Here is a 14,856-nt window from a genome sequence, read left to right on the forward strand (position 1 = left end):
TTTAGTCAAAAGAAACATCCTTCAGTCTTCAATCAAACTATAAATGGACTTTATTGTTCCATTAACATCTGGATGGACATTTTATTTGTCTGTTGTTGCCTTGGCTTATGCCTCTGTGAAAGCTTTAGCTCTGTGAAGGGTCCAATTCATTACTGACATATACATTACCTTAATACAAGCAGCTTAGTATTACAGCTATTTAATATTTTCCAGAAAAAAAAAGATAACACAATGGAGACATGAAAATGTAATAGAAAAACTGCACAGAGAAAATCCCTCTTCTACTATTGATCCAAATAAATCAAAGGGCAAGAGAATCAGTTCTGTATAAAACTAGTATAAAGGAAGATGAAATACCAAAGATTTGGTAGGCTATTTTTCCCTTCTCTAAAAACTTTTTCTTTATGATATAGTAGTTACAGACCAGTGGCACAGGCAGAATGATTCTAATTTCCTAAATGCCAAGGGATTTCCAGTGCAACATTGATAGCAGAATTTTCCCTACTACTTCTCTTTTATGACCAATTCATATTGTGTCTACTAGGGCATCCAAGAAAGTTGCTACTTCACAATATAAATTCCTATCCACTGGGAAAAAAACCCCAACAAAACAAAACAAAAAACCCTTGGGGTTTTGGTTTGGTTTTTTTCTGTTTGTTTATTGTGGTTTTTTCAATATCACTAAAGGAGATCACAAACCAGACAATGGACTGACCAACTAATGAAAGTGGAAACAGCCATTTGAAACTAAACAATTCCATGTCCCCATTTGTCAACTTTTAGTGTCAGCTGAACTGAAAGTTAGAGGACAATTTTCAAGAACTCCTACAGAATCTTTCTGTTTCTTTTTTGGCTGAGAAGTGGTTGTATGTATAAAAAGGCATGGAGTCAATTATTTTTCATTGCTTTCTATCTCATTTCTACAAGCTAATTTAGATGCTTTGCCTGCCAGTCCTTGTTATAAACTTTTCTCAACTTTAAGATTTCATAGGAATATTATTGGACTTCCAGCTGTTTATATGGCTTCAATATGAAAATCTCTTATACTGTTTCTTCTTGAATAATAAACACGGAGTAGGGATGTCTGACTGCAATAATGGAAAGAGAACTCGTTCTCCATATGCTGTATGCTCACAACCTGCACAAATTACTAGACATCACCTTAATCCACTTGTGGGTATATGATGCCTGATTCTTAAATATCCACATCTGTAGCTAAAGCTGAAGTCAGCAGGAGCAGAATGTGTTAACAAGAGAAATCAAAATTAGTCATCAAGGATCTGTTTCTGACTCCATGTGTTGCCACAAACTTTCAGTGTCGCAAAGAGCAGGTCAGACACAGTATATTGCATCTACTCCTTGCAGGTATTTTAACGACATCTCTCCACTGACTGCATGTGGAACCAAGGACAGGTGCCTGAGAGGGCAGGATTCTGAATCTCCCTTTCTTCTGCTGGCACAGGAACTAGTTTTGACATGTACAGCCATCACACCAAGCACAGCCCTGAGATGCTCTGTATCTCAGTCTATCTGTGGAGTTAATAGGTGCTGTCAGCAACTCAAATATGTCCAGAGGCAGGAGGCCACAAAGATATATGTAATAGTGCCTGTGAACCGAGGTACTTGGAAGGTTGGTGCTGCTCAGCATTGCATAGCCCACATGCTTCCTGTCCGATGAGAAGCACGAGGCCACTAACCAGGGTCCATCTGGGAGCTGCAGTGAGGATGTTCTCTGCAGGATGATGCCTCCTCAGCTCTACTTTCAGTCTGGGCCAAAGCCAAATTCTTAGACCTGTGTGGCTTGCTCCATTTGTGATCTCTCACAGAGGGGTATTTTTGCAGATGATGGAGTTAATCTAGCTCTGACCCTTCTGCTGGTCTCAGTGACAGTGGGACTGAACTTGCTTATTCAAGGTGGTGGTGTCCTACTCCAGATATGACTTGCTTGCTTTATTTTCCCTTCTTCCCTACAGGGTCAGGAAATATTTATTTCATAAATATCTCTAAGAAGCTTAAAATAAGCCTTCTCTTCTGCCACAAGCTCATCCTATTATGTTTATAGCAAAGCAAATACAACGTCAGCTCCTGGCTGGGATGCAGCACTTGAATAGATGGGTATTAATTAAATACATGATTTAAACCAATTGGAATTCTGCCCAAGCCTCCATAAAGAAATTACAGACTATTTTAACACATTCATGCATTTCTTTTCCCTCTATGCATATTCTGAAAACCAGCAGGCTGTGATGACGCCTGCACCTTGCTCTAATATTTTATGAACAGTGGCATGATGTCTAGCAGTAGATCTCCAGCAAATATGGATTTTAGCCTCAGTTTATAGCTGGTAAACCTGAGGTACAGAAAGATTAAGAGAGATTTGTTCAAGATCATAAGAAAGATTGTAACTGTCCTTCCACTATCCTTCCTAGCATTTTACAGTCTCTTGTCTATCTCATACTACTTTACAAGGTTTGATTTATGATATAGTTGAATTGAGTTAATAGATGCAGACAGCATGAATCGACTTCAAAAATATATGGTTTAGAGATCAGAGGAATTTGTGCCCCATGAAAAATTTGAACTGGTTCTTTGATTCAAATGTAGAAATTGTGCTAGCTAGCAAAAAACCTCAAAAACTCTAGTCCATCAGTCTTCATTAATAGTAACTTAGATCAAGCATCCTCTTCCCAAAGATATCAAAGTAAAACTGTTATGCATAGCTTTACATTCCTTCTCAGAAATGTGATGTGATAATAAGCCATGTGGTGGGATTGCTGTGACTTAGTTTTAGGAGCTTCTAGCATGGGTTCTGCACTGGCTGCTGGAGTATTTGAGTCCAGTTTCCTATTCACGAGCTCAGCTATCCCACTGAAGACACACATGACTTTATCAACTGCAGAGCCATGTAGGAGTGCATAAGAGCAGCCAATATCTGTCTGCTCAATTCTATAGCAGGTGACAAACTTCCTTCTAAAAGCTAAGGAAGAGAAATATTCCAATGGAATATATGTCCTATCTGTCCACTTTTCCCAAAAGTAAACTACATATTGGCCATGCAAAACTATGCAACAGAAATTATTCAAGCAGATGTTTTAGGGCCAGTCACCTAGCCAATTCCATCACTAGCACAGAACTGGTTTTGAACTATATATTTCCAGCTCCCTATGCAGTTCAAAGATGAAGCTTTATAATCTTAGGTAGTTCATAAGTTAAAAATATTGCAGTAAGAAAATTGTACCTCTATTCATTCTTTTTGAATTACCTTAGAAAGCAGTCTGCCCATCTTTCAAACTTCCAACTTAAACTTAGAGTTTTCCCATGCCTGATCTTCCTCGTTGATGGACTGACCAAATTTGGCTTGTTTATCTCACAGGTTTTTTTCACAAACCAATGCCTATTGCTGCTCTATTTTTGTTTTTCCATCAGTTCTCTTCCACAGAGTGGCAGTTCCCAGGAAGCACAAGGCCTGGTGCTCCAGGCACACCACTGCCAGTATACACCACACATACTGCAAATTTGCATCTTGTTTCTCACTCTACAAGTGACAATTGTGTTTTTGATGAAAAGCAGAGATTCTCTTTCTACCCCACAATACACCTTTAATATTTTGTCTGAGTAAAGGTATTTCTGAAAGATACATAATAAGTGTTTTTTCTACATAAATCAGCTAAGTGCCCAACTGTCCCTGTGGGTATTGTGGCATGCCTTCCAAATGTAGGAGCAGCATGATTCCTACCTCTTACTTTTTTCTAGTGCACAGATAAAATAATGCCAAAAAAATGCCAGCCGTTTTGTGGGTGATGGGTTCCCAAACTCTTTTTTTTTTTCTGTTTGTTAAATGCATTTTATTCTTACTAACAATTCCTAGTATTTTTAGCAGGCAGGTTACATGTTTCTAGGTTGTGGGTTACATTCTTGGAGGAATATGTTGCTGTTATTTAAGTTTGTATATAAGCTGGAGAAGCTCAGTGAGACACCTCAATACTATAATAATTGTCCCTTTGGGAAGGATTCACTTACTAATATCACTGCCTACACAGTACATATGAGCATCTGAACCAGTCCCCCTACATTCCTTTTATAGCCAGTAACAAAGTAATCAATCCTGTCATTGGAGTCTGCCTTGAGTCATCTCACCCTAAAGCAGAAACCTACACCTAGCCAGATGAATCACCTGAATTCCATTGACTGATTCTCCAAAGTACATAATGAGAAGCTGGGCACGATACCCATCTGTGGCCACCTACTGTATTTTGTAGCTGTACTCAGTGGTCTATTGGGAGAAAGGTGTATTGACAAAGACTGATCTTGCCCTCCTAGTTCCTTGTGACGAATCAGATCCACAAAGTTGATTGCCTTCAACTTGAGGAAGAAATAGTAGTTTAAAGCAGCTGAGGATCTGACCCATTCAGTTCTTAGTCTTAAGTATCAGGGAGCTCAACCACAGCCAATTTATCAGCCAGATTTTGTCATATAGTATGAATTGCAATCAAATCAAAGATCTCCTCCTTTCTTAAAATATCTTGAAATACATGGAGTCAGACAAGGCGGACTTAAAAGTTTCATGACTTTCATAACTCCTGGAAAACAGTACACTTGGAGAGACTTGGAAATGCCCTGTAGACCCACTTAGGAGTCAAATGTGTGAAACTTCTTCCACAAAATTAATTGAACCCAGATCACTTTCATTTTCCACCTGGCAAAGACAAGTATTCAGAAATCTGAAACATTTCTCTGACAGGAATTGCCTGCCCGTGGCATGCAGAAGAGCAGCTGTGGGCTGCTCAGACCAGATTTCAGTGGGTAGGAATTCTCCTCCTGCTCTCTGCCCATCTCAAGACCAACAGTGAAGGCCCTCTTTTGCTTTCAGCCAGCCATGAGGCAGCACAGTGCTCTTCACACAGGAAGAGCAGAGGCCATACTCAGCTTCCTGTGCAACAGCCTCTTCTTTTAGCTCCTTTTCCTCACTGCTGAATTAGAAAGTTCCTTCCTCTTCCAAGATCAGAGTAGGTGGAACACAAAACTAATCATTCCCCCTGCTGCAGGACCAAAATCAGTCTACTTTTGTCAGAAAAATTATCTGTTTGATAACATAAACCCTGTTCCTTTGACACATGGAGAAGGACCTGTGAGGGATACCATTTCAGTAGAAGTGCTGTACCTGGGTTTCCCTGAGCCATGGAGTCATAGATGAGCTTGCAGGTCTTCAGCAAGATGGCAATTTTCTTTTCTGGGGAGTAGGTCTTGTGCATGGTTGTGAATTTATGAAGGATCTTTTCCATCACAACAGTTTCAGGCACACTGGTCATGATGCCTAGGTCAGTGGTAGTTGTGTTTTGTATCACAAGTTGGTTCTCTTTCAGCTGCTGTAAGGATCCATCTCTGTTGTGTATTTCTTTTAATGAAGAATTAATTGCTTCCTTCAATGGTTTCAGGACACATTTATATAGAGCTGTCTCAGCAATCACATCTGCAAAGAGGAGAACACAAATGCACATAACAAATAATCAACACAGTAGTACAGGTGCAAGTAAAAGTTCTAAGGCAGCATGTGGTTGGTTATTCGACTACTACTGCATAGCTGTGAGTAGGGAACAGAAATTATATCCCAGAAGGCAAACATTTCATTACCAACACCCTCCAGAAGTCCTAGATGGGCTTGAGATGAACATCAGTGTGTGATCTCTGCGACTGGAGCTGTAGAAGACCGCCTGCTACCAGCAGTCCCTGCTGTCTCTGCCTAATCCCTGGGCTGACCAGCATGACACTCTCAGGTAGCAGGAAAGCCAACTCTGGGGAGAGATGAGGAAACTCACCTAACAGTGCTTCTTTTCCAAGCCCTGCCCTTACAGATGTCCAGGTGGTATTCAGCTGATTGCCCTCTCCCTCTGACCTGTTTGAGATATTCACTTTGGGATGAAATTTATTGTATCTTCAAAGCACCCCTTTCTTCTCAGTGACTGAAAAGTGGCTGTAGCCATCAGCTCAGAGACACCAACACCTGGTCAGAAGTTTCTTTACTGCTCAGTGACTCTAAATTACTCATACTTAAGACAGCTCTTACATGACCTATGGATGAGGAAATAGTATTTGTAGGTTTTTTGATTAATATTTAGCAGATTAATATTTTAGAGACAAAAGACAAAAGGAAGAATGAGAAACTGTGATAAAGTCTTGTCTGACTCCCAGAAACCAGAGGTAGAGCTAGAGGAACTGCAAAAGATCTTCTTGTTCCCCCTGCACTGAGGCAAAAAGGTAGTTGGCAAAAGAGTTCATCTGCTCAGGCAGTAAGCAATGAAGCAGAGGGCAGTAAAATTTCTGTATGCAAAATCCAATTATTTTAAAGAATCCAGAGAATCAACCAGCCTGAAGCAGGACAAATTCAAGTGGGAAATTTTCCATAGTGGGAATCCCTGTTCTCCACAGGAGAAGACAGTCCTCCTGAGGCTGACTAGGCCACATCATCCTGTTAAGAAACTGTCAGTGAACAGAGCTAGACCCAAGCAGACATGTCTGTGGGAAGGTGGTGGGATCCTTGTACACATACATCTCTACCAAGCATAAGAAGGACACTTCTTTCTGCCTCCTCTCCAATAACCAAGATTCAAGAGAGACTTCTCTATGCTGACACTCCCTCTGCCTTGAAGAAAGAGGTTATTGGGACAAAAATGGCAGGTGTTACATATGGTGCATGAGAAGTGAAACTGCAGGTCCCCCCTCTCCTAGCTATAGCAAGGGGCTGGTAGAGGGTCTGTTCTGCTGAGGAGTCTACAAGATCATGTGAAGCCTTTGCTCGATGAGAAAAAAATCGTCAGGGCCTGCTGAGACTGGCAGTAGACTGCGTCTTAGTCCTGGCTACTTAGTCTTCACTACTTAGCTGGGTCCCACCTTAGCTCCTACTGGAGCTGCAGAATCTCCTGGAATCCCTGGTTACTTCTGTGGTTGACCATGTTCTGGGTCTCCCATCTCCCAGCTTGTTTTAAGCTGATTTAGGGATCCATAAATAGCTCTACAGTGATTCTCAGATCCTCAAGAAACAGTTTCAAGCTTTCAAAAGAGCGTGTGAGTACATGCTCTTTTTCTGGCTGTACAGCTTTGACTGGGATAAAAAAATCCTACAGCTCTTTGTATATTACCTCATGGATGTACCTTAAACAGACCAGTCCAATCTCTAGCAAGGAGAGAAGTAGCGCATTACTCCCTCACAGGATATGAATGAGAAGCAATGAAACACCTGTAAACAGTTAAAAACAGGCAAATTATATCTGTGGCAAAGAGGTGAATGCTGCATTTTGGAGCCAGCAGTAGTCTTGCAGCAGGCAGCTCTTCCACACCTCTGAACTCTGAGGAGCACAGGGCAGAATCAAATGATTGCTCCCACCTGTCACTCAGAATCATCATAGTCTTGTCCCTCCCTGTGAGACAGTGACTGACTCCTAATCTGTCTGCCACATGCAAGGAGTTGTCCATCCTCACAGCAGAGCAGTGGATGTGAAAGGCCATGGGAAATGCAACTGTGGGGGGGGGGGGAGTTGGCTTTTTGTGTTTCCAGTAAACTCTGTGAGTGCTCACCTATACAGACTCATATTTGTATAAGTGTGTATGTATATATACATACATGTATGTCTCTCTCACACACATGAACACACATCTCTTCTGCTTAAACTTTTCCCTTTAAAACATTCACAATGAGTTTTTCCCCCTCATTGGTCTCCAGGTTTTAGAGCTGTTCCTCCAAGTGCTGGTAACAACAGAGTAGACTTCAATTCATACCCCTCAGCTTTTAAGAGATGGTTTGTAATTCTGTAAAGCAGAAACTGTGTCTGCATAATCCTGTCTTCATCCTCACCTTCCCAAATCATTCTCAAGGATGAATAAACCACAGTCACCTACCTAACTGTTCCTCGGTGTAGGAGGCTGGGTCTATCAGAGACTTCAACTCAGTGCTCTGCACTAAGTAACTTTTCAGCTGTGTCATCATCAACCGGATTTCTTGTAGCATCTCTGTGCTGGAGCTCTGCTTTGCCATCATCTCTAAACTGTACACTCTGTAGTCCCGCACCAGGTTACCAAAGTATGAATCCTTGTCCTGTGCCAGTTCCACTATCTTCTTCTGCAGCTTCCTGTCACTAGACAAAAAGACTGTGAAGACGTTGGACAGGTTCACAAAGGACAGCCTGTTCTTGGCCTTGGCCAAGATTATGGAGTGTGTCTTTTTACCAGATGAACTACTCAGCATCTCCATGTCATCCTCTGTGCTGCTGGTAGAGTAGGAGTCTGGTTCGGATGCTGATGCCTGAGCTGTTGTGCTGCCTCCCACGTCCTCCAGGGACGAGTGCAAACCTTTCAGTTCAGGTGAGCTGACGGACTTGTGGCCATGTTCTGGTTCAGTCTTGATGCGTGCGCAAGCAGCACCACCTGCCACTGTAGCTGGGTTGTCCTTGCACACAGCTTGAGCTGTGGCCGTGGCCGTCTCTGCCACTGTTCTTAGCTTCAGCTGGCTGGAGCTTTGGATCCTTGGTACCTGGGAAAGCCTCTTCCTTCTTGGTGGTGGAATAGGAGGTAGCTTCCCTTTCTCAATGGCATTGATTTTTATCTCAGGCACGTCCTCCTTCTTCTCTGTAGGTTCTGGCTTCATCTCCTGAAACTGTGATACAGCCCTTTTGGAAACCTCCCCAGGCATCTCTATACCTTTTTTGCACAGTAACCTTTTATCTCTGCTCTCTGTACTTTTATGTTGTTTTTCTTCTGTCCCTTCCCCTTTCCGCGTTTCACAACTTCCAGGCTTACCCGCACAGCTCTCCTCGGAGGTCCGCTCGTACAGCCGCCTCCGTGGGGGGACAGAGGGCTGGGAGCCCTTCTCAGGGCTCACTGCCGAGGGCTCACTGACCGAGTAGCTCTGCTTCCTTTCTTCTTCTTTACTCGCACCGCCCTCAGCTTTCATTTCCTCTGTGCTCTTTCCTGGTGGCTTAAGAAACAGCTTGTTTTCTTCACAAGCAGTCATAGGATCCTGTGGGAGCTTCAGAGAAAATTTCTGAACCAGAGCGTGAGAAGGTGGAGGTGGAGGGGGCCGGCGGGGAGACCTCCTTTCAGTGATCATGGTGGCAGGGGGGAGATCAACGGTCACAGTGTGGCTTTTAGGAGGAGGTACGTCTGGAGAAAAAGGATTACTGCACTCTTCTATAAAAATAGGATTCACGAACCACAGCCTGTCATTTCCTATTGACAGCTCAATTTCACATGAGCAGTGGTTTGTGCTACTTGCAAAATGCTGGGTAGATCTTGAACTGTCTGAGTCTTTTGCAGAATGGGATAACTCTTCTCTTCTTCTGTGGTTTAAGTAGGAATCCCAAAAATCTGACAAAAAAAAAAAAAGACAACTGAAAGAAAAGAAGAATGAAAAAGTGTTCTGAGAGAGTTTTAGCTGCTAATGATACGTAGAAGACCTATTTTTTGTTAAAATAAATGGTACACAAGCTTTCAAACCTCTGCACAAAACAATGTGAAGAAAGGGTTGCCTGTTTTATGTGTGCAAGATGCTTAAAACCAGGGGATAAGCTCAGAAGCTTCACCAGAATCCTCTTTCTTGTCAGGTTTAAGACACTTACCTAGTGAAAACTATTAATGGTGTTCAGCATTTTCAGTGTGAACAGGAAGGTAAAAGTAACAAACACAAATTATTGTGAAAAGGGATCTACAGCTTGTTCAGTGATCATTGCCCTTTGAATAGTTGTGGATACCTGAGGTGAGCACGTGAAGATCCCAGATGAGTTCTGTCTCCCTCTTGCTCACCATGGGAAGGTGCAGGTCTGAGATATACAGCCTGAATCTGACATGCATCAGGAGCACAACAGATGAAGATGACTATACTATGCAGCAAGCTCATGTGGCAGAGTCTGTTCTACATAGAGGTCTGATACTTCTTTGCAGTACAACCAGTCCAGAAACACATGATTTTAAACACCTTCCCCAGATTAAAATTATCATTAATGTCTGTAGCTCTGGATGACAATTATAGCCATGCCCACTCTGTTTTCCACCTGCCTGCAGAGAGAAAAGATGACGCCAAAGACTGTAGACAGGAAGGAGGTATGATGAAGGACTAAGGAATAGTTAAGTACTTCAGTGCCATCAACGGTTACTAGAAAAGAAAGATGGTATTTCAGATGCAAGTAGTCATTTCTGTATGTCAGAAATCTCTTACTAGAATTTGCCTTTCAATAACTGTTTTTAAAATATTACAAAGGATTTGTATATCCTTTGAATAGCATTCAGTATCACTTTTCATCTTTTTCCCTTCCTCCGGAGATGAGATTTCAAACCTGTATGCCTTACAAGTCTGATTGCTTTCAAGCACTCTTAAAGCTGCTAATCCAGGGTCCACCACTGGAAGCACCAGGAAACAGGATCCAGCAAACCCCATGTGTTCTTACCAAGGAAAAACATATAAACCTCTGAGTATACTTAGAGTGCATTGGGTGAGGACTGTGTAGATGCCCACAGATTTAGGGACAAGGGGAAGATGGGAAATCCTGGAAACACAAGGATGCAGATAACTAAATAACTATTTCAGCATGCTTGGTCTCTGGATGCAGAGCTGACACTGACAGCATGCACTTCTGGGTGGATTTTGCGGGACACAAAGGGGGCTGCCACATAATGCTTGAACCCTGTCTTGTGCTTGGTGTTAGGCCTGTCTCACTGCCAAAACATCACATACTGGGCCCAAGAGGGGATGGATTTATCCTCTTGCAGCCTAGGCCAGTGTCCATGGCAAATTCAGCTTTATAAGCATGTCAATGTGTTTTCTTAGGGTGGCTGATACTAGAACAGCTTTATTCTCAGATTTCCTATCGTGAGAAGGAGAAGAAGAAAGAAGCTTGAAATAAAAGTGTTGCCAGGAACAACAGCACTCTTGACAACAGAATTCAGAACTAGATGTACAGATGCAACTGCACATACTGGCATCACTCTGCCAACCCCCTCACATCTGAGACTGTCTGGGGTAGCCTTTTCCTTAAAAGCTCTGACTCTACTGGGTATCAGCAAATGACAGACAGTGGAAGTTGCTTGTTTCAGTCAGAATATAATGTTGTGAAGTCTCTTGGGCTGAGGAAATGGTGAGTAAACCAACCCACAAAAGGGAAGTTGGTTATTTTTCTCAGTAGTGGCCATGATAAGACACTGATGAAAATGCAATGCTCCACTCAGACTGAGAAGGACCACATGAGGTGGTCCTACCAAGAATTACACAGCTGCTTCAGAGTAGGTGTTTCGCAGCACAGACACACTGTCTCATAGAGCAGGGAAGGCCATTTGATCATTTTCCGTTGCTGCCCTGGGTCTTCCCTTAGCTTGCACCCTGGGAGGGACAATTAAGCAGTTCTTTGAGTCTTTCGCATGTCTGTGAAGGTATGTACTCTTTTTGTGCAATGCAATCATGCTAATTCGTCTGCTAAAATGCCCTCTGTACCAGCAAGGTCAGGCCTAGAGGGCCTGGAGTACATCCTCTTTGACAATATGCAGAACAACCAGATCCTCTGTGGAACAATTCAGCTTGCAGTAAGACATTTTACTTTTACCCCCTTGAAACACATATCACTTTGAAATAAATAAAAAGCAACATATGAGAATTTCAGACAGCGCTATCTTTCCTTGAGAAGTGTCACTTTGGGCAGCACTTGTTATTTGTGTACTCATTTGTACCCACAAAATTTTGTTCCAGGAGGCAATGAACAGCATTACTCAGTAGTTGAGCCTGTTTGACTTTACTAAAACAGCATGGCACTCCATGGCACTGTTTCCCAGGAAGACTGTACACAACCGCAGATTTTCTTCTGTTGTCAGAAACTTTCCCAGCATGCAATATACCATGACAAAAACGACCTCCAAGCATCACCACTTTCATGACCACCAGTACAGGAAAGAAGGAAGAAGACTACAACCAACATTGCTTTCGTGCTTGTGCTTTAACTAATCTTTCCTTTCAGAAGTGCTGGAAATTGTTGCCTGAATCAGTATATTCTCTGCTGGCTCAAATCAGACTTGATATACTTCCTACATTTTAATCCAGATTTTTAGACTTGTTATAATAAAATTAAGTTTGCAATTTGTAATCTCAAGTCGTAAAGTAGCTTTTTTTAAGCCATAATATTCAAGAATGTTTTGACAAATTGGAACATACTCAAAATAAAGGATGTTAGAAATGATGAAAATGTTAGAGGCAAATCTGGTGGTCAAATTCAACGAAGCTGCCTGAACTGAAACTAGTGGGGTATGCCCATGCCTTCTGGGAGATATGATGCAGAAGATCCAAAAATAGATCCCTAAAGGCCCAGGGTGCTCTAGTGAGTACCTCTAAGTGAGCTAACTCTTCAACTTTCTCCATTATTTGGCTGTTTTCAACACCTGAGGGAAAACTGAAAAGCAAAGGAGCACTGTGATAGCTGTCTGGAGTGTGCTAAATGGAAAGGAATAAGAAAGAGACCTCCTTTAGTCAACAAAACTGCTTTTCCCATGTCTGTAACTTTATACATCTTATCTAAAATTCGCTTGTTTAGTGCTGTCACTAAAAATAATGTTCCTTTTTGTTGTATCTGATTAGCGCGAGGCGAGAGAACATGCTGGGATGATACACATTTCTCTACCAACTAGAAATCTTGCAAGAGGAAGCAGAAATATCAAAATTCAAAAATACCACACTTCCATCAGTATTGCTCCCACACATCAGAAGGGAAAATTGCAAAGGTGTTTTCCATATAGCTCAGATACCAGCTATTTCCAGTGTGTGTAAGCTACCCTGAGGGGCTGTGTCATACTTTAGCTGTTAGAAGCTCCAGCTTTCCCGGTAAGACTGTAGGTCCCACTCCCTGCACAGAGATCCAAGTGGAGGTTGGATCTATGAACTTCTATGAACTTGAAGATCATAAACATCTTCCTCTTGCATTCACACTTTCTCAGATATTCCAAAGAAAATAGTTCATTTGTCTTCCAGTTGCATTATATCTGCGCAAGGCACCTCTGTTCTCACAAGAAGTGAGCCAGAGTGAAACTCTGGCTGCTTTGAGGGACTTACCTATCCCCAGACTAGAGATAATTTCAAGGTCTTGAAAGCTACTGGCTTCTAATATTGCTTGTGGCAGCTTCAGAGTGAAGGGCAGCAAATCCCTGTAAAAAGAAACACAATAAAAGATAAACTCCATAATGGATAGGAACTCTAGATTTCTCTTGGTTTTAGTGATTGGATTGACTCACAATTTCAGCCCTGTTCTGCAAAGTCCTGGATGGTAAGGCATCGTGGACATTGTTGCTGGTCTGGGTTGCTCTGATTTCACAAGAGATCACCAACTTTTGTGGTGATGCTTCATGCCATGCCACTGACTTAATCACTGTGTCTTGGCTTTGTCCTCTGAAAACTTCAGGAACGCCTCTCACCACAGGGGAGGCCACAAAGGTTAAAATACCTTCCCATGAAAAAAAGGTGTTGCAAATGGTAATTATTGTAATTAGAAAAGCCAATCTTTTTCGTGTGGAAAGGATTTGAAGTCCTTTTTCTTTCTGTTTACCTCTCTCTGCTTCCTCTTCAAAAAATATGTGTAAGTTTAAGGCACTGGGACACAGCAAGACACAGAGGGATTAGGAAAGGAAGACTCATCCTGGGAAAAGGTAACCCCTAGGTGAAGGGACAAACAGTGATGAAGTGCTATATGACACTAAAAGAATGCATATATCTCTCTACTCTGAGGTATACCACTGAGATTTCTGACTGCTTGATTTCTGGAAAGATGCTGGGTTTTTACTGAAAAAAAGATACAGTTTCTCAGAGAATGTTAGTTGAGTTTCACTGAAACACACCCTAAGTCTCAAATAATTTAACGGAGCTCTTGGACTGGCACTGATGTGTTCAGGTTTGCCTCTTGCCCAGTGACAATTTGCTAAACCTGTTCTTACCTCAATTCCCATTCTAAAAAGGACTAGAAAAGCCAGTCCCTAAAAGGCAGCAAGGAATGGTGCAGGATCATTTTACACATTAAAAAGTTTAACAAAATGTTCTACAAGATGCAAGAAACCATTATAGAAAAAGCTGGCCTTGTGAGTAGGAGGTGTCTGCTACACAAATGCACAGCTCAAAAATGCACGACTGCAGATGCAGGGAGGCCCAATCTGTTGATACAGGCATGCAGGGGGCCTGTTTTTGCCCTTATTAAGAGATAGAGACCTTACTGATGTACTGTGTGCACCACTGAGCACTCTGTTGTCACATTGTTTGACATAAACTGATGTGATCTCTGGTTTATTACTTTTTTCTTGGCAGATACCAGGTTTAAAAGAGGAAGAGGATCCATGGACGTTCTGCTTTCTTTGTTTGCTATTTTTATATGCATAAATAGTTCCCTTCAATTTTATTCTATTTTTTGGTAGAAAAATACATCTAAAAATCAGGAAATATTAAGACATTGCCCTAACAAAAAAAAATCTGGTTTTATTAATGGAGCAGCAGCTTGCAGACCAGCCACCAAGTCACCTGTTACCTACAAGTGTTATGATCTGAGGTAATTTATCCAGGCCAAACTTTCTTTTGAGAAGAAAAAGAAAGTCAGCCCTGATGAGCTATTTCCAGTTATTCATAGGTGATTTACTACATCCCCAAGAACAGGCCTCTCCACTCTCCATCTCACAGAGAGCTCCTACAAGCTGCCAGCAAATGGTATGTCAGTGTCTTTTTATTACCTACATCTCTCAGAAAATTATTCCCTTTTTATCTTGTCTTTTGACAGCGACCTTGGAAATTGCATGAACCATCCGAGAGTGTATTTGACACTCAGAAATAACATCTGTAACAGGAACTAACAGAAG

At 41.9% G+C, this 14,856-nt stretch overlaps 1 protein-coding gene across 1 annotated transcript in view; it reads right to left on the reverse strand.

Annotated features, from left to right (window-relative positions):
• Positions 1 to 14,856, reverse strand: part of RIN3 (Ras and Rab interactor 3) — a 64,955-nt gene that overhangs the window by 8,319 nt on the left and 41,780 nt on the right. The window contains exons 5-7 of the mRNA XM_027637907.1: positions 13,076 to 13,167; positions 7,894 to 9,357; positions 5,162 to 5,470 (exon numbers count right to left, since the gene is read on the reverse strand). Of these exons, the coding sequence (XP_027493708.1) occupies positions 5,162 to 5,470; positions 7,894 to 9,357; positions 13,076 to 13,167 (1,865 nt within the window). The remainder of the gene's footprint in view (positions 1 to 5,161; positions 5,471 to 7,893; positions 9,358 to 13,075; positions 13,168 to 14,856) is intronic.

This window comes from Corapipo altera, unplaced genomic scaffold (genome assembly GCF_003945725.1).
Source record: "Corapipo altera isolate COAL_440 unplaced genomic scaffold, ASM394572v1 23, whole genome shotgun sequence".
In the NCBI taxonomy this organism is placed as follows: domain Eukaryota; kingdom Metazoa; phylum Chordata; class Aves; order Passeriformes; family Pipridae; genus Corapipo; species Corapipo altera.